Source organism: Eurytemora carolleeae, unplaced genomic scaffold (genome assembly GCF_000591075.1).
Source record: "Eurytemora carolleeae unplaced genomic scaffold, Eaff_2.0 scaffold8, whole genome shotgun sequence".
NCBI classification, from domain to species: Eukaryota; Metazoa; Arthropoda; class Copepoda; order Calanoida; family Temoridae; genus Eurytemora; species Eurytemora carolleeae.
In genome coordinates, this window is record NW_019396114.1 from 545,888 (window position 1) to 564,994 (window position 19,107).

General features: G+C 31.7%; 2 protein-coding genes across 5 annotated transcripts; both read left to right on the forward strand.

Moving 5' to 3' along the window:
- The first annotated feature begins 541 nt into the window (after positions 1–541).
- Positions 542–8,710, forward strand: LOC111695337 (ribosomal RNA large subunit methyltransferase E). Of its 2 annotated transcripts, XM_023464625.1 has the most exons (12): positions 542–702; positions 2,751–2,826; positions 3,498–3,633; positions 3,780–3,851; positions 4,302–4,392; positions 5,714–5,791; positions 6,214–6,258; positions 6,532–6,582; positions 6,725–6,763; positions 7,578–7,665; positions 8,013–8,042; positions 8,352–8,710. In XM_023464625.1, exons 3-12 carry the CDS (start codon positions 3,526–3,528, stop codon positions 8,446–8,448), a joined length of 699 nt encoding a protein of 232 aa, XP_023320393.1. In that variant the 5' UTR covers positions 542–702; positions 2,751–2,826; positions 3,498–3,525; the 3' UTR covers positions 8,449–8,710. The 2 variants fall into 2 exon arrangements, with proteins under 2 accessions (XP_023320393.1, XP_023320394.1); XM_023464626.1 differs by lacking the exon at positions 6,214–6,258.
- A 64-nt stretch (positions 8,711–8,774) lies between these two features.
- On the forward strand, positions 8,775–19,015 carry LOC111695336 (peroxisomal trans-2-enoyl-CoA reductase). Of its 3 annotated transcripts, none has more exons than XM_023464624.1 (14): positions 8,778–9,148; positions 9,439–9,496; positions 9,985–10,015; positions 10,940–10,992; positions 11,334–11,363; positions 11,584–11,606; positions 12,169–12,248; positions 13,852–13,929; positions 14,156–14,225; positions 15,931–15,996; positions 16,482–16,531; positions 16,797–16,871; positions 17,646–17,695; positions 18,523–19,015. In XM_023464624.1, exons 1-14 carry the CDS (start codon positions 9,097–9,099, stop codon positions 18,638–18,640), a joined length of 834 nt encoding a protein of 277 aa, XP_023320392.1. In that variant the 5' UTR covers positions 8,778–9,096; the 3' UTR covers positions 18,641–19,015. The 3 variants fall into 3 exon arrangements, with proteins under 3 accessions (XP_023320390.1, XP_023320392.1, XP_023320391.1); XM_023464623.1 differs by having other exon boundaries at positions 8,781–9,148; positions 15,931–16,000; positions 16,486–16,531; XM_023464622.1 differs by lacking the exons at positions 15,931–15,996; positions 16,482–16,531; positions 16,797–16,871 and adding exons at positions 14,536–14,597; positions 15,082–15,219 and having other exon boundaries at positions 8,775–9,148.
- The last annotated feature ends 92 nt before the right edge of the window (positions 19,016–19,107 follow it).

Below are 19,107 nucleotides of genomic sequence, written 5' to 3' on the forward strand. Positions count from 1 at the left end.
ACAGCTACAGTCGGAGACGTCAGATGCGATATGTTTGCTAAAAGTACGGATGGGACGACTCGGGCTCAGATCAGCTGATCAGAGCTTTCTTTTACTAGTTCCTTATCAAACATCACTAGTATCACTAGCAGACAATTCCATGGAGATTAGATATTAAACAAACCCCCTCCTATCAATTTTGTACATGACCACTTTTTCAACAATTTTCATCAAAATTAGTATATATTTAGGGTTAGGTTAGGTTAAGACACTTTATTGGCCTGCGGCTAGGACCGAGCGCCGCGGCTAGGAAAGGTTAGGGGGCCGGGCTCTGCGGCCACATCGTCAATTATATCCATGTCTTACACATAAGATCCATGTACAAAGTTGATAGGAGGGGGGGATATTTAGCCAATGCTAATTATCAAAGATTTAACTAACAACATTTTTGAAATTTTTTTTGCATTTTTTACTCTGTACAACTTAAGGATTGATTTTTTTTATTGGTAGAGTTATACATGTACTTTTTAAATAACGATAAATTGTTTTATTTTTCAGATAAGTATTTATAAATGGAAAAATGTTGTTCGGATGAACAGACCTCGGAAACATTTGCAAACATGATAAATGTTATTGCAGAAAATTTTCAACTTATTTATGATTTTGTCGAGGCTCTGATCATTGATAATATACTGTCAGCTGATTGGAAGGATATTGTTCTAGGTAAAGAGGGTCTCAGATTTTATGAGGGGGGGGGGGGGCCGGGGCAAAATATGAGATGTGAGTTCTTTTTCTATCTAAAAGTCATACTTGACTCAACCAAATTTTCAATGTTTTAGATGCTAAATGATTATAAAATATAATAATGATTATCTACAGGGTTACTCACTAAGGATGATGTTGTAAAGACGACATAAAACTGTTTGCACATGATGATTAGAAGGTTAAAATAAGACTTCTGCCTTAAATATAGTCGCTAAATGGCTTTTTTATTGATTTAACACTGAAGAAAACAATACATTTTGCATGTAATATAAGGAAACAGACATATATACATTTTATATAGACGTCAATGGAAGTCTAATCCTTTTTGGGTAACCCTGTATATATATATAAAGTTGTAATCTCTGTTTGTTTGTCTGTTTGTTTGTCTGATCATAACTCGATAACCCTTTCGACCGACTTGCCTCAAATTTTGATTTGGGAACTCGAGAGAGCCACGAGAATGTTCTTTGCTTGGTTTATGAAGTCTAAGTTAAGTGGGTCACTTTTAAAGGAATAAAATCGCTAAAATTTTAATTTACGACAAGGGGTGTGTGCCATGTAAAGCGTGGGACTACCTATGACTCCCTTGCTCCACGCTGGGTTCCCAAGCTAGTAAAATATAAAGATGGCGAAGATTCTGGAGAAAATATTGCTAGAGTCAATTTCCAATGGCATAGAACTTGAACCACACCAACATGGTTTTAGAAAAGGAAGATTTACTGTAACTTCTCTGACTACATTACAGAGGGATTAAACAAGAAGAAACCAGTAAATAGAACAGGGACAGTATCAAACTTGTTACTTAAGCAGATGACTGCACCACTCTTAGCTCAGGACCTGTTATTGATCCTTTATGTACCAGGCTAAATAGATATCTTGACACACTTACTGAATGGTTTTCAAGAAAAAATTTAAAGATATCACCATCTACGCTGTTTACAACCTTCTCCAATGAAATGAAAATCCAACTCCCTATTTTTATCAATGGATCTTCCTACAATATAAAAGCCAAAGTTGCTTGGTGTCATTCTAGACAGTATGTTTACCTTTAAACATCATGCAATCAATGCTGTACATAAGCTTCAAAATAGAAATAACATCCTTAAACCCCAGGCCGTTACAGGCTGAGGTATGAGCAGAAAAGTACTGCCTACCACATATAAAGCTATTGTTGAATCTATCTTAAACAATGGGTGTCCTATATGGACTCCAGTATTGAGCGAAACGATCTGGGAAAATCTTCAAACCTGTCAAAATTTGGACTAAGAATTGAACTAGGGTGTGTCAAAATGACATCTGTAGAACACCTCCATGCAGAGGCAAACATTAAATATCTTCGCCCCAAGATCTCCAATAGTAATGACAAATACAATCAAAGAATCCTACTCAGCAAACATTCAACACCTAGTTCAAGAAGATGGCCTCAGTGATGATGGTCACCTCTATACTGTGCAGAAAAACCGACAATTTTAACTACCATTAGCCTTTGGACATACCAGGAGAATCTGCCCTTCATCTTGGTTTAGAAGTGGAAGAAATAACAGAAAAAGAAGAAACAACATAAAGATGATGAACATTTATTTTTATAAGAATTATACTTTTTCTCGCCTTTGGACATACCAGGAGAATCTTGGTTTAGAAGTGGAAGAAATAACAGAAAAAGAAGAAACAACATAAAGATGATGAACATTTATTTTTATAAGAATTATACTTTTTCTCCAATTAGCTCCGGGATACAAGTAGTAAAAATTTTTGTGTAAAATAGCGCTAATCTTAAACATATGATCTCCACATCCACTGCGACAACTTTTCAGCTAGAGAGACTGCAAGGTTTGATCAATAATCCCTGGATTAAGTTTCCCCCCTTCAGCAAAGGAATCAAATCAAGAGAAATTGATTTAATCCGTAAATACTGCACAAAATACAGATAACTGCTTAATCCAAGGATTCACGGTCAAAAGTTGTTTTTGATCCAAATTAACGCTCATCTTAAATTTGTGTTGCAGGTGTTCTGTTTGTAATTCATGCTGTTCTCATAATTCTTTTCTCATTCTCTCGATCTACCATCTACACTTTTTCAAAGTAAGTTTTCTATTTTTGGTCTTAATTGTGTTAAACAGGGTATATATTTTCTTTAAAAATATCCCCCACCCCCCTCCGGCCTCCACTTTTGCAAATATTTTCTTTTATTTGCTGAATAAATAAAATAAATAAAAATAAATAAACTTGTGGGTTTAAAGTGTGGAATCAGGATGAAAAAACTTGCCTTACGATGTCCAATTTTTATTTTACCGCCAGATCTTTAAAAATTAAGTTTTTAATTCTTAAAAATATACACCCCTGGCTAGAAATATATTATCGAAAAAAAATATTTTTATAAAGGGGGGAGTCGTATTTTTCCTCAAAAAGCGCGCGCGCGCGCGCACTTTTGCTCAGATTCCTTCAAAACCAAAAAATGCACATAATATACATAATTCTGAGTTTGCATGCAAAAAATCAGCCTCCTACGACAATTCTAAGTTATGTTTAACCACTGTTTAAATTTTCCGGAGAGTAATACGTTTTGTGCCCCCCCCCCTTTCCTTGTGCTTACTCAATCTATGTTCAATCAAGTTAAGCATAAAAATCACAAAATTTATTTATTTTATTTAGCTTTCTTTATAGTTATGAGCTTTATCCAGATCCATTTTTTCACAGATTCGCATCAAAATTGAAATTAACCCTTTACTGAAATAATAAGATGATGTTATTAGGAATGAATGAGAGAAAATAAACTACAAAATGTTGATTAAGTTCCTGTCTTCCTGTTCTTTTTGTCGTCAGTTCTCCACATCTAGTTCCAGCAACAAGGTTAAAAACTCAGAGGAATGGCACAAACGCCATATTAAGGTATTAAATATATCCTTTTATTAGAAATTTTGTCATAAATTCTGTAGAAAAAGAAGAAAATGTTTTTTTTTGTCAATTTACTTAGTGAGACATGAAGTTTTTATTTCCATCAATAAAGCTTGATTTTACTTACTTATTTTCTTCAGGACAGATTTGTCCAGCAGTCCCGAGCAGAGAACTATAGAGCTAGAAGTGCATTCAAACTATTAGAAATACAGGTTTAGAGTTTCAGGAATTGATTGATTGTCTGATTGATTTATTGATCGATTGGTTGATTGATTGCATCACTTTATCAGTTAGACATACTAAAATAATTTTATATGCATTGTTACGGTTAAACAGATCGATTAATTGACGGATTGATGGATCGAGGATTTGAAAGATTGATTTTAAAGTTATTTAATTTATGATTGCCGGAAGGATTAATTGTTATGAGTGACAGATGTCTTGTAAAGGTGATTTATTGATTATTTTGGAAAACGACTAATAAATGGGAAGAATGATTTATATTTTTAAAAGATTAGAATGATCATTTGAATAGATTGATAATTAATTAGAAAAATTATTGGTATGGTTGATGGGTTGCATAATGACATGAATAGATAGTTGATAAATTGTGTAAATGATTGATTTATTGTCTAATTGGATTCGATTGTATATTTTTCCAGGACCGGTTCCAGTTGATAAGAGAAGGGAACTATGTTGTTGAATGTGGAGGTGCACCAGGGGCCTGGACCCAGGTTCTAACCAATATTATAGGTAGCAACTAGCAATCCATAAACTTTCAATAGCTTAATCGAGATTTATAAATCATCCATTTCTGCAAATCAAAATAAAAGGCTAACTGTGAATGACAAGGATTGCTCAATGTTTATGAACTTACCAAAATTTCATTTTAACGGACGGAAATATTGGATTGTCGGATTTTTGTTTTGTTCAGAGAACTGAAATCGGGATATTGTTCATGCTGTTTTTTTATTAATATATTGAGTCATAACGACATCTGGAAATTCCAGGTTTCGCGGACTATTTTGTATCAAGTTTGCAATACTTTTATTCAATGAACTTTTTATTCAATGAACAAAAATCAGGAAGCAGAAGAAGATGATAGTAACGGAGATAATGAGGATGGTATTCAAACCCAGAGTATATTTCAGGACAAGACTATTAAAACTAATTTTCCCAGAAACCACCCTTGTCCACCAAAACTGCAGGAAAATCTAAGTGCCATACATGCATGTACTGTAGGAGCTAAGCTTAATCCTCACCAGTCTAATTTATCTAAAGAACAATGGGTTGCCATTAGATCATTGCAGCGTAAACAAAGGGAGTGTGAGATAATCATAAAACCCTCAGATAAAACTGGAGGAGTATGTGTTTTGGATTATGATCCATATGTAAAAGTGATGGAAAACAAGCTTGGTGAGACTTACTTAGATAAAACTGGAAACCAGGCACCCAAATACATTGAGGTGAAGGAGGACCGTTTGAAGAGGGATTGGGAGATTGTGAGGGATCTGGTGAGTGAGGGAGTAAGAGAAGGATATATCTCAGAGAAGGATGCTATTCTCATGGTTCCAGATAAACCTACTCCAGGTAAACTTTATGGTCTTGTAAAAGATCATAAACCTGTTGAAACCATTTCAAAATTACCTCCCTTGAGAGAGGTTGTATCTGGGTCTGGCTCTAATACAGAGTTTTTGTCAGCATTTGTTGATCATCACCTGAAGGCAGAGGTAAAGAAACTTCCAAGCTATATTGAAGATACACCAGATTTGTTGAGAGAAATAGAAAAGAGAAATGATTTGGGACCTCTACCTCCTCATGCTATTCCTGTATCCATGGANATTTTTATTTTTTGCTTATATCTGTTATATTATAGGACTAACTCCTGATGATGCCAAAGTTTTTGGCGAAATATATTGAGAAGAAAATGATATAATTCTAGTGCTAGAGAGTAGGGTTGGGATTTGTTTAAAAACGATCTAAAGTTTATTCAATGATTACTAAAATAATGCTAAGTTGAAGATTAAGTAATGATTCTTTTATCTGTTTAAAAGTTTGAAATGAATTTTTTAAGGTGGTAAGGGTAGAATAGTATCCTGTGATCTGCTACTGATTGAGCCAATTCCAGGGGCAATCACACTCTCTAAAACAGGGGTGTAGACTTTTCATTACAATCAAAATATATTATTAAAGTTAAAAATTGAATTTCCCTTTTTTTGCAGTATTTCAAAATTTGAATTATCTTTTCAGACACGTATTAAATTCTACAGAGTATACATCTAACGGAATATCATATTATTTAAATACAAAATAAGATATAAAATTGGTGACAAGATATTAACCCATTGATTTTTTTTTCTTGAAAACCAATTGCATTGTAAAACAAAGGACGTGATTTTTTTACTTCAGTTCTAACAATTTGAAAGTGTTTTCCTAGTAATCAAAATAAAACAATAAAATTCTAAGTATGTTTTATTTTAAGAACGGTCCCTCCATGCCTTTTCCACAAAAGAAACGAAATTTTCTTGCAATTCTATTAATTTTAATTAATTAAGAATATCTAACACCTTTTAGATTTTACTCATCCTGACTCTCAGGCAGCAATTTTGAAGCATTTAGGGAAAAAATTTTAAGATTTAAATGGAAATGTTTTTTTTTATTTGTGATTCTTTTTATTATAATCGAGGGTTCATAAAAAGAATGCTATAACATTTTTTTTGATGTTTCTTTCCCAAAAGTTATTTATTTTCCTGTTAAGTTCAAATTCCGAAAAAATTCCCGCTCCAAGAAAATCTGACTTCCTAAGTTATGGGAAAATCCATTAAAAATAGGGATTTAGACAGAAAATAATTAAATACAACATAATTTTTAAATTTATTATATTTTTTGAAGGTGGCAGAAAAATTGATGTAGTTCTCAGCGATATGGCGCCAAATCTTTCAGGAACCCTAACTTATCAACTTATTTTTTTAGTTTATTTTTATTATTATTATCCTCCTTTGAGCCAGCGGATCTTGTCTGTAATAATAATAATTAATAATTATAATAAAAATTGATGAAACAAGAACAAATAAGTTTGGTTTAGGAACGAAGGAGTTAGATCAGATGATGACAACAAATCTAGGGGAGTAAACAATAAACCAATTAATTATAAAAAAAAAATATTTATATAATGTTTTTGAGTTTGAAATGTAGTCTTTGAACAGTGAAATTTAGAATTAGCACAACAATTATGTCAACTTTGATCTTCAAAAATAGTTTTCCATTGCTTCCCAAACTACAGTTTATATTTCCGATATTATTTGTGGGTGAGTCGGAAAATAATCTATTGGAAGTACTACAACATGAAGACGACATTTAACAAAAACAAATGATCGATGCTTTTAATTTTAAATACTCATCAAAAAATAACTTTAAAATAGCCGGTCACTCCCTTTTATGATTTTAAAAAACTATAAACCTCAATGAGCCAAAAGTCAATAAGAAAAGAAAATTTCCATACTTCACGGAAACTTATCTTTATTGTGTAAAGTTTAAAATTAAAAAAAGATGAATTTTTTTTTCTATAATAATTACTTATTATATAACAACTTTGTAGAAGAATTTTTTTAAAGCCAAAAATGGTTAAATTAAAAATTTAAAGGAATCCAGTCTTTACCACAAACTCAGATTTTCTAATCCCTTTATTTTTGCAACCTGATGGTGTAAACTTTTGATATTCCATCTTTATCTTATTTGATCTTAACTAAATTCACAGTTTGAAATATCTAAGGTCTACGACATTGGGTCGTAAAGATTTAGGGATTAGAAAATTAGAGTTTGTGGCAAAGACGTAATTTCTTTGTTCCTTTAAATAAACTGGTTTATGCTCTCTAGTCTATTCTGTGATAAAGTTTAGTCTAATAAACACATAAAATAAACTGGTTTATGCTCCCTAGTCTATTCTGTGATAACGTTTAGTCTGATGAACACAACAGCAGGGGGAGCTTTCCTCACAAAAACGTTCTTCGGAGAACAAACAAAAAGGAAAAAAGTTAAAAAGTTGACAACTGAGTAAAAATGTTAAATACATTACATCTATTAGAGTGACCCCTTCCCCTATTTTTTTAAGATTTGAGGAGGAAAATTAATAAATAGGACACCTACTTGCAATGTTTTCCTCTCATTGCATTTTTACAATGATTTATCCCCCAGCTCTTTAAAAATCATTTAAATTTAGCTATAAAAACTCCTCAAAGATTTGCCTCTCTGTTCTAAAAATTCTGGGGAAAATGTTAGTTTGGGGGGGGGGATTTTTTCACAACAAAATGTGTCCATCTGAATTAATTAGAATTAGAAGTTTGTTAACACGGATTTAACCTAATGAATTGTAGAATTGTTGATGACCTGCTGAAATTTTACAGGTGCACCATTCTTGTCTTTCACAAATTTAAAAGCATAAAAAATAAGCTGTATTTAATGTTGACAAAATGCCAAAAAATCGATTCATTTTGCACTGTTTTTATTTTGACGTTTGGCGAGAATTTGAGGAAAACCCTTTGTAAATGATCTAAACAACTCTATGCAAAACTTTGAACCAGTGTATTTTATTGAAAAAAAACTGTATCTGCTGAAAAATTAACTCCTAAAATTTTTTTAATATTTTGCATAACTCTTACAAAGTTGATAACACTCCCTTTTTATCCTATAATCTCTAAAACAAATCTATTTAGAAGCGTTGAATACATAAAGCCTGAATCTAGCAGAAAGGAATCCTCAGAACTCTATCTTCTGGCACGAGATTTCAAGGGAATAAAGAAAAGAAAATAAACCTCATTAGCAGTGGCCATAACACCCCTCAGAGATTGAAAAAGAAAACTTTTAGGTCAAAAACAGTTCGGAATCGTTAGGATCGGAAAAACTCTTAAGATTCAAAACACCCCAGTTTGCATTTGCCCTTCTGTTTACTAATAAGAACCTTGTTTAGTGACAATTGTACGCGTTTTGTGTCTATAACTTTTATGCTTCTTTATCGTTAATGTAACTTTTAAGAAATCTCTTATGCTCAAAAATAATCAATACAATCAGATAATGTTTTTTAAGCAACCTTTTTGAAAGTCTTTTTGCTCAACATTTTTAAATTCTATATTTTTCTTAATCTTGTTGTTATCTAAATTCAATCAAAAATCAAATCAATTCAATTTGAAGCTGCTTTTAAACCAATGTCTGAAGTGTTTACTTAAATAAAACAGTATTTTAAATAAACTTTTGACTCTTCTTTGTATGTCTCTTTTATATAATATTAAAATTTAAAAAAATTTCTAATTAAAAATTAATGTTCAATTTCTATTTCATCATTTTATTCTTAAAAGAAAGTCTAAAGTAGGAATAACGTTCAGATAGAGATTAAGATACAGGGTAAAGAATTTGGATTATTGTTCAACTTTTTTTATAGTAATCTTGTTAACTTTCAGAAAAATGTCAATATTTCGTTCAGGACTTTTTAAAGACAAAGTTGCTATTGTTACAGGTGAGACCCCAGTGATATAAAATATCTCCAATGTCCATTTCTAAAATAGAATACCCTATTCTTATAAAAGCCCAAAATTCAAAATATTAATGGTTGTTATAACATTGGACATAAAATTCCGAGTTCAATCATTTGAACCAATTAAAAAATCTTTTAAAGAAGAAATCACCTTTGCTTAATTTCTTTTTTAAAACATCACTAAATCAATGTGAACGTCATTACATTATATTTATAATGTTTTTTGAATTAATATGAATATTTTTTTAAAAATGTGCAAAAAATTAATTTAGGAGGGGGAACTGGAATTGGAAAGGCAATCTCTGAGGAGCTGCTCGTTCTTGGGGCAAGGTAGTTGCCCAAGAAAAGCTTAGAGAATTCAGAAAACATAATTAGTTCTTATTTTTATATTTTTTATGTTTAAATAGTTTTAGGTCTTTAATTCTAATTCTTTGTGGGTAACCCTGTACAGTATACAGACAGGAACTGTCAGAATTAATAACTTGTCTATCTCTGAACTAGAGAAACGACGAAATCTTCCACAGTATTGATAAGAAATCGGGATAAAGGGCTCCGAGAATTGAGCATTCCGTTTAAAATAAAGGTTCCTTAAAACTACAACAAAGTTACCTTTAAAAGAGGTCAATTCAAATTGAAAAATGTTTTTGATGACCACATCCGATTAAACTATGAAGTATTCTAAATTGGGCGTATTTTTTCTTGTCTGTAGATTGTGGAATGAACGTTTCTGTGTAAAATTTAAAAGACGTGTTTGGATCTTTTTTTAACTAAATTTTTCGCAACTCTTATTATTAAAAAATCAAATGAGTGTATTTCAGAGTTGTTATTGCGTCAAGAAACCAGGATAAGGTAATTTTCCCCAGATCATAGATTTTAAAAAATATATTGATTTGTTTTAAAAACATTTTTTGTGGTAATAAAATATAAAATGAAATATGATGATTATTATGAGATTTTAAAAAATTCAACGAAGAAATATATTAATAAGTATTGTTTTAGCTGTTATGTTAATAATGAAGATACTAAGAAATAAAGTAACAAAATCGAATTAAATTAACTATTCATTATCAAACAAATGTAAAAATTTAAATATTCATAATTCTTGTTAAATAATTTTAAATAAATAATTTCAAAGAAACTTTAAATACGTTTTTTAGTCAACATTAACTTACATTAGTATCTTGTCCGGGGGGGGGNTCTATATAAATCAACAAATACCGTACAGTTGTATTTCAAGGAAATAAAATGCATCTTCGATTATGAATCTATATAAATCAACAAATACCGTACAGTTGTATTTCAAGGAAATAAAATGCATCTTCGATTATGAATCTATATAAATCAACAAATACCGTACAGTTGTATTTCAAGGAAATAAAATGCATCTTCGATTATGAATCTATATAAATCAACAAATACCGTACAGTTGTATTTCAAGTCTCATTCTTTGTAAGTAACAACGTGCCTACACTTTTTCTAAATACAGTGCAAACCAGAAAACTGTAGAATAGGAAGACGACAGTAAAGCAATGCAGAAGTGAATTTGATGTTGTTGCAAAGCAAAATAGCTTTTCTATTAAGTAATCAAATCACTTATTAATTGAAATGGATTTATTTAAACTGCACAACTGCTGTGCCTCATATTCATTGACCTATTTAAAGTCATACTTGAGTCTAAAAGTCGATTTTATATTCTAGAGTTTTCTGGTTATCACTGTAATATACGATTGAAACCTTTATTGGCGTAGAGACAGACAAAAATAATTCTTCCAGGTTGCTGACGCAGCAAAGGAACTTTGTAAGCTAGGTGACGTCACTTCCTTTAGGAAACTACTAGTTTAAACCAGATAGTTTCTAAAATATGAAAGTTTAAAAGAATTCAGCATTGTTTCATAATCTATAGACAAGCCCCAAAAGGGTATATTTTCTTATTTATCAGTCTAAATCTTTGAAGGAAGCTGATTAGACTTTGACTGAAAGTACGCACTTTATGCCTTTTAACCACCAAATTATTGAACTTGCCGAGAATTAAACTTCTACAATAAAACCTCTACATTTTTCTCTGCATGGACCAAGAAAAATATGATTTTAAGGGAAGAAGAGGAATAATTCTACCATTTTTCAAAGATAAAGAAAAAACAATGGTTATAACTTAACGTTTATCAAGATGTAACATCAGAAAAGAGGAAGATGTAAAGTAAGTAGAATAAAAAATGAATTCAAGATTATCTATTTCAGTCAAAAACATGTACTAAATTTATTTATGATAAACAAAGCTAACATTACAGGACAAGACAATAGACAATAAAACTACTAAAAAAATTGCAGCAGTCATTAAATCTAATCTTCTGTTTTTTAATCCTATTAATATTCTTATTATCTTTATATTAATTTAAAAAATCTTACCTTTTTTTCAGGACCTTGGTGAAAAATACGTTGGGTAAGAGATCATTTAATAATTATACTCCAATAGGAGTCCTGAGAATCAACACCACATAAACATAAACAAAGAAATGTAAATTAATATTTTTCACTATTATCATTACAGACTTGTTTTTTATGCTTAGGGGAAGAAATAAAAAATTGGACATTACAAGATTTTCAACTTTTTGACACTTTTTACCCAAATCAGCTCATAAAATCCTTCAAATATCCTAACGTTTGGGGAAAAAATTATTTTCCAAAGGTAGAGGGGGGGGGGGGCGTTTTTAAATATAAACCCCTCGTAAAACTACGTAAACCAGCCAATGATAAATTTGTCGAATTAAACAACTTTTAATGAAAGATAAATAATAATGAAAGGTCAAGCAAAAAGAACTGAACATAAATAATTAAGTTTAAAAACGATGCATACAAAACAGATGATAAAACAAAAAGGTTTAACAGAATTCTAGAAAATGAAGTGAAGATATTCAAACATATTCAAAAGAATTGTGATGTGAAATTTAATTTTGTTAAATATCATCATTTTTTGTTCATGTTTAATTTTTAACCTGTTGAAGATAAATACGGGCGAATAGATTATCTGGTCAATAATGGTGGAGGACAGTTTCCGTGCCCAGCTGCTGACATGTCCCTCAAGGTTACGTGCTTAATTTCATGCATTATTTTCATGTCATAACTGCACTTAAGATTTTTGGACATCAGTTTCATGTCGTTGCATGCCTCACAATGTGACATTCTTCATTGCAAATATTATTTTCATGTCATAATTAGATTTTTGAATTTTCACTATTCAGTTCCATGTCTTCACAATGACATGTTCCTCAAAGTGGCATGCTTCACAGCATATATCATGTTCATGTCATTACATGCACTTAAGATTTTTGTTGTTGGGTCATTTCATAGAAAGACATTTCATAGAAAGGACATTTCATAGATGGGACATTTCATAGATGGGACATTTCATAGATAGGAGACTTCATTATAGATAGGACACTTAATTGATAGGACATTTTAAAGAAGACATTTCATAGACAGGATGTTTCATAGACAGGATATTTCATAGACAGGACAATTCATAGATAGGACATTTCATAGACAGAGAATATTTTTTTTCTGCAAAGTAATCTTATCTAATAAATCATACCCTGATGTTCTTTCTCTCTGAATTTTTTTTAATGTATAATTTATATTTTTGCTTTAAACTGATCACATTTTCTAAAAAATGTGACACTTTTTTTACATACCCCAAAACCTTAACGTGTCTTTGAAAAATTTGCTTTTGTGTCTTTGAAATTACCTATCAATGAAATTCTTCTCTGTTTATGAAATTGTCTGTCTATAAAAAATTTACTCTGTTATAAAAATGTCCTGTCTCTGGAAAGTCCTATCTCTGAAATGTCCTATGATCCTATCTATGAATTTCTTTTTCTGTGAAATTTTCTATCTATGAATTTCTTTTTCTTTTAATGTCCTATCTATAAAATGTTCTATCAATGAAATGGCATATTCTATGAAACGTCCTGTCTATGAAATATCCTATCTATGAAATGTCTATTCTATGATTTGTTATCTATGAAATGTCCATCTATGAAATGTCTGTCTTTGAAATGAACCAACACCAGATTTTTGCATGTCTGTTTTATATCTTTGAATGCCTTACAAGGTGACCTTCAGCATTGCATTGCATATATCATTTTCATTTCATAACATGCACAGAATATTTACATATCTTTTTCATGCTTAGCATGTCTCTCAAGGTGACATACTTCATTTCATAATTGCAAAGTGAATTTTCATGTTTCAGTTTCTTGTCTTTGCATGTCTCTCAAGGTGACATTCTTTTCTGCATATATCATTTTATGTTTGTCATGTTCCTTAGAGTGACATGTTTTATTGCATGGATAAGTTTCATATCTTAAAATGTCCTTCACTGCACCTTGTTTCGGTGGACATATTAGTCGACAGTCTTTTGACTTAAATGTCCATTTAGGTGACATGCTTCATTGTCCTTGTCTGAAAGTGACATGATTGATATAATTTCATAATGGAACATGCTTCATTGCAATTATTGGTCACATTTCATTTCTTCATAATATCTGACACCTGTCAAATTTGCTTCCATATTGTTAAGATAATAAAAGCCCACCTAAAGTATATTTAAAAGAGAAAACATTTTAAGGAGGATCAAAGCTATTTTCATAAGACAAATAAAGATTATATTTACTTTTGTTTCCATCTAGGGTTGGAATGCAGTGATTGAAACCAACTTGACCGGAACCTACCTCATGTCAAGAGAAGTATACAATCAATATTTCAAGGAACAGTCACTTTTTTTGTTTGCATTTTTAACCTTTCATTCGTAATTTTTTCCTATAAAAAATTTTCCACTTTTTAAAATTCTAAAAGTGCATATTTTTATATTTTACATAAATAATCGCATAACATTTGATTCTAAACAAGAACTTGTAAGAATAGAAAGAGATGGAGTAAAGATATTGAGTTTTTGAAAATTGTCCAAAAAAGTTTAAACAGATTTTTTTATAGGACCACGGTGGTGTTGTTGTAAACATAATTGCAGACATGTTCAGAGGATTCCCAATGATGTCCCACACAGGTTAATTTGATAATACCCCAGGACAAGGACTCAGGGTTATTTTTAATCAAATCCGTCTGTAATCCTTGCATCACTGTACAATACAATCAAATACTAGTTTGGTTTGGGCCGGGTCGGGTTGGGACTTTCAGCGTCCCGTATACGGTGCAGTGAAACTCAAACCCTTCAAATTCCTTCAAATAGGATCCATGTAAGATTGTCCTATATAAAAAATCTTATATTGTTTAACTATTCCTTTTTTATTTTTAAAGGTACTATAAAATAAAGTTTGGTCTTAGGTTTTTTTAAATATGTTTATTAATTTTTAAAGGAGCAGCAAGGGCTGGTGTTGAAAATATTACTAAAAGTTTTGCCATTGAATGGGCCGAACAGGAAACTTCATCCTAATAATAATAACCATTATAAAAATTTTTTATTCAAATAAAAATATTTTAACATTTTTTTCTTACAGTTAAATATTTTATATTACTATTTTTAGTTTGTAATAATCGTCCACTGAAATTAAGGTTCAAAGAATGCTTTTAGAACACATATTTAAAATTTAAAATGAATAGCAAATTTAAATTATATTTGATATGATTTTACGTCAAATGAAGCATCGGACGTCAAAAATTGTTTTAAGACCTTAGAGACCTGAAGATCAGAGCTGCAAGCTTTTGTGGATATAAGATCAATTGATCTCGATCTTTTATTAATCTGCAAATTAATTTAATCTTTATTTGATACCTAAGCGATCGAATTTATGAGTATCCATTCCAAACTCCCAGCTCAGAACACTATATTTAAGGAATTTTAAGCTCAGCTTTTTTAGCACATTTTTTATTCGCAAAAGAAGCCCCCTGTTTGGTGGGAGTAGGGAGTCCGTGTAAACTGTATCGCCCCAGGGAGTACAATCTACTCCCCTACAGCAGCGGCGAACTACTCTACTGAATTTGCCCCCTTCGAGCATTCTCGCCCGGGAGTTCCCTCCAAACGGCTTGGAACCACTCAGGAGGCGAGTTAGGAGGCGAAACTAACCTCATTTTATATGTACAGGGTTACCCACAAAGTATGAGACTGTGGAGACGACTGTACGGAATTATTTAGTCTGATTTTTTAAATTCCTGGTTCCTTGGAGCTGTACACTTTTTTCATCTTTGCCAAATCATTTGATATATCTCCTGACAACTTAGTTAAACATAAAGTTCCAATTAAACCTTAGATATATTAAACAGTCTTAATTAAAGTAATTAAAGTCTCATCCTTTCTAGTTAACATTGTATAATATGGAAAATAGATAAAAATAGACGGGTTGATGGTTCTGAGCCGCTTGAAGGTGTACTCCTAAGCTTCTTCAATATTGTAATAAAGGGACTGTAAGCTTAATTTCATGTGACCCTCCGTGTAAATATGGCAATGTCGAATTTACAATGGTACCTAACAAAGCTTTATTTGATCAAGTATGACATAATTCCATGATCATAATTTTAATAACCGATTATTTGTAATTCAATATTTCTCTTCTAAGGTGATTCGCGCATTTCTAATGTAGGAAAACCATGGACGAGATACAGAATCAACCACTTTTAAGCTCAAACAAATATCTTTCACATTATTGATCTGATAAAGGGTTTAAGGGTACTGTTGTGAATCGGGTATGTCCTTCTTTAAATAGAGGGTCACTTGAAGTTACGCATGCTGTCCCTCTAGACTGGTTTATCTGAAGGTGCTGCCAGAGCAGGAGTTGAAAACTTGACAAAATCCTTGTCTATTGAATGGGCTGAGAACGGAGTCAGGAAACATTATTTTTTTTAACTAAGTATTAAAGGGACTGTCGATTTAATTTTAAGCGATCCTTCACTTAAAGGACTGGGGTCCGATTCACAATGGTATCATTTATCTGAGCCAATAATGTAGAAGATATCGTCGTTTTCTGACAATTTTTATAAATTGATTATGCAGCAGAAATCTGCAAATTAGTTTTATAGAGAAACCACAATTGAAGAAGGAAAAACAATGGATCTTTCGATCTTTTAATAGTACCGTTGTTAATCAGACAGGCCATTCTTTCTTTAATAGGAAGGCCACCTGAAATTACGTCTACTTTACTATAAAAATGTCTTTTTGGTAAGAATAATTCATAGCAAAGATTTATCAGTGCCTGTTGCTTTATGTATGCACTGAACAGGAAACTAAACCGAGTTATTTCTTAATTACCAATTTATTTTCGAAGAAAACTTCAATTCCTAAATAATAATAATTTAATGAAGCAATGTATCAGAGTGAATGCTATTAGCCCTGGGGTCATTTTCTCAAATACTGCTCAGGCATTCATCACATTAAAATTCAGAAGTGGAAATTTCACAAAATTAGAAGATTGGAAAAACAATTATTAATTTATCTCTAATGTTTTAGCTTTTTTCTTTATTTTTTCCATGCTGTTATTTTTACCATTTATGAATTATTTCGAAAAAAATGTTAAACATTATGCTCAAATAAAACTGTTCTTTTTGGAAAATATCTTATTTTTTAATATTTAAAAAATTTGTATTAAGAAAAGGAAATATCCGTTTATGAGATGTTTTTACTTAGGCAAATTATGACACAGATATTTTTGAAATGAGTCGACCAAAATTACCCTTCAAGCGGCTCGGGGAACCTCGGGAGGTAGAGATATTAGATACAGGGACAGGGTTACCTCCAAAGAATGATACTTCAGAGACGACTGTTCGGAATTTTATTTTGCTGCATTGCTTGTTTCTGACTTTGCCAGAGCTGAAAACTTTAGAATGGATAAACTTTAATCCTGACTTCTTGATCCGAATATCCACTGTGGAAACTTTTCATTTTAGTCCTTAATCCACTCTTTTACTCTCTCCTTGGATATCCGCTAATTGTTTTCTCCAATGAGAATATTTCTGTCCTCTCATTGGTTGCCCGCTTTTCTCTGATTGGCTGCTACAGTTTCTCAGATGATTAAATATTAATTTGAATTTTATCGTTTTTCATACACTTTTAAGATAATCTTGCAAGATTCGGTTAATCTGGAGATTAAGAAAAAGAGTGGATTAAGCCTTAATCCCGATATCCACCATTCAAAAGTTCCCAGCTCAGATCATATAATATTACTAATAATAACTTTAAAAATTTAATTAACTTTGAAAGTTCAAATTAAACTATCATATTAAAACAGTTTTAGGTCGTTATTAATGTTTCATCCTTTGGGGGTAACCCTGCATGCTTGCCAAGTTTTTAAATAATATTAGAAGTGTGGTTTCTCAGATTAGCACTTTTTCAATTGGGAGGATCACAGTGGCGTAAATAAGGGGGGTTATTGTGGTTACTTACCCCCCCCCTTATTTACGCCCCTGGAGGATCATTTTGAAATTACGTTAGCATTCTCTTTAAGGACAACAATTTCTAATCTAAAAATATATCTAGGTTTCCTCAGCAGTTTGTTTCCTTTTATCTCCAGGATCCCAGTTTATCAGGTATACATTATACACGATACACAGAGGCGTAGACAAGGGGGGGTATGGAGGCGGGGTTTTCAGGCCCCAGCGGGTTCTGAGCCCCCCCCCCTGGAAATAAAAAAAAATTAAGCCCCCCCTCCCCGACCTCTGTCCTGGTCAATTCCTGTGTACGCCCCTGACCGTACAAAACACTGATATACAGTGGAATCCTAGAACTGTGGAATAAAAATACGTTTGTTCAACTCGATTTAAATTTTCTTTAGTACTATTTAAACCTGAAACACAGCAATCGTGTACACAGGCCAATTTCACTCAATAAGTTGATTTTCAAGCTAATGAAAAAACTATTTGCTTTTTCCAACATTTAGATTAATTGTTGTATTCCTAGTCCACAGTTTTATGGGTCTCACATTACCCAGTTTGGAAATCTTTGTGATCCTCCCAACTTTGACAGACTTTGCCTTTGGGTTGCCAATAATAACTGGTCTTTACTTTGTGTGGCCCTGGAGAGGACAATTTTAAAGCTGGAATTCGATTGTTTCTAGTTTTATAGGTTTAAAGGAGGATTTGGAAAATTCTTGATAAATACCTTTTAAAGGTAATGAGTTTTTGCCACTTACTCTAACTTTTTAATAAAAGCAATACTGAAGTGCATTTGATGTTGTTACAAAGCAAATAGTTTTACTACTAACTTATTAAATCACCTATTAAGTGAAATGGGTATATTTACACTGCAGAATTGCCGTGTCTTATACTCATTGATCTATTTTAATTCATAACTTGAGTGTTAAAGTGGATTTCCTATTCCATGGAGTTTTCTGGTTCTCATTGTATAATACTTGTAGTGGTGCTACCTTGCGAGTTGATGGTGGAGGAAGTCTTTACAGCCCTCTTATGTGGAAGATAGACGAACACAAGAATATCCCGTCCTACTCTTGGGATCCATATAAATCTAAATTATAATCCTCTTTCACACAAGAAGATCCCGTCCTACTCTTGGGATCCATATAAATCTAAACTGTAATCCTCTTGAACACAAGAATATGCATCCATTTTTAGAGTCGATGGATATAGAACAAAAAAGGGTTTGATTTGTTATGATTTGATATTCTTATAAAGCAGATATAATATAAAAACAAAACATTTTAAAAATTTTCAAAAAATTTTGTTGCAGGGTTTGACATTAAGGAAAGCACGCATTTCATTGTATTTCGTAATGAAATATCTAGCTGATATCTTGCAATTAAAAATCTCAGGGTGAAAAAACTCCATCCCCCTCATTAAGATGTTCTGCATATTAAGAATTGTTTCCTTCAATATATTTTTATACAATTGTTATTTACTGGTTGTAGTTTTATTTTTTAGTTAAATAAAGGTGTCAAAAGATAAAGATTGAATCAGCTGACGTTGAGTTACTTCAGTTTTCGTTG

Excerpts from the sequence above, each read along its gene's own strand:
- LOC111695337 (XM_023464625.1), top strand. The coding sequence starts at position 3,526 with ATGTTGATTAAGTTCCTGTCTTCCTGTTCTTTTTGTCGTCAGTTCTCC. Across the intron at positions 6,583-6,724 it reads TATGGCGCCAAATCTTTCAG|GAACGAAGGAGTTAGATCAG; the intron begins GAACCCTAACTT and ends AGTTTGGTTTAG. Across the intron at positions 7,666-8,012 it reads TTCGGAGAACAAACAAAAAG|AATTGTTGATGACCTGCTGA; the intron begins GAAAAAAGTTAA and ends AATGAATTGTAG.
- LOC111695336 (XM_023464622.1), top strand. The coding sequence starts at position 9,097 with ATGTCAATATTTCGTTCAGGACTTTTTAAAGACAAAGTTGCTATTGTT. Across the intron at positions 10,993-11,333 it reads GGTGACGTCACTTCCTTTAG|ATGTAACATCAGAAAAGAGG; the intron begins GAAACTACTAGT and ends ACGTTTATCAAG. Across the intron at positions 11,364-11,583 it reads AGAAAAGAGGAAGATGTAAA|GACCTTGGTGAAAAATACGT; the intron begins GTAAGTAGAATA and ends CCTTTTTTTCAG.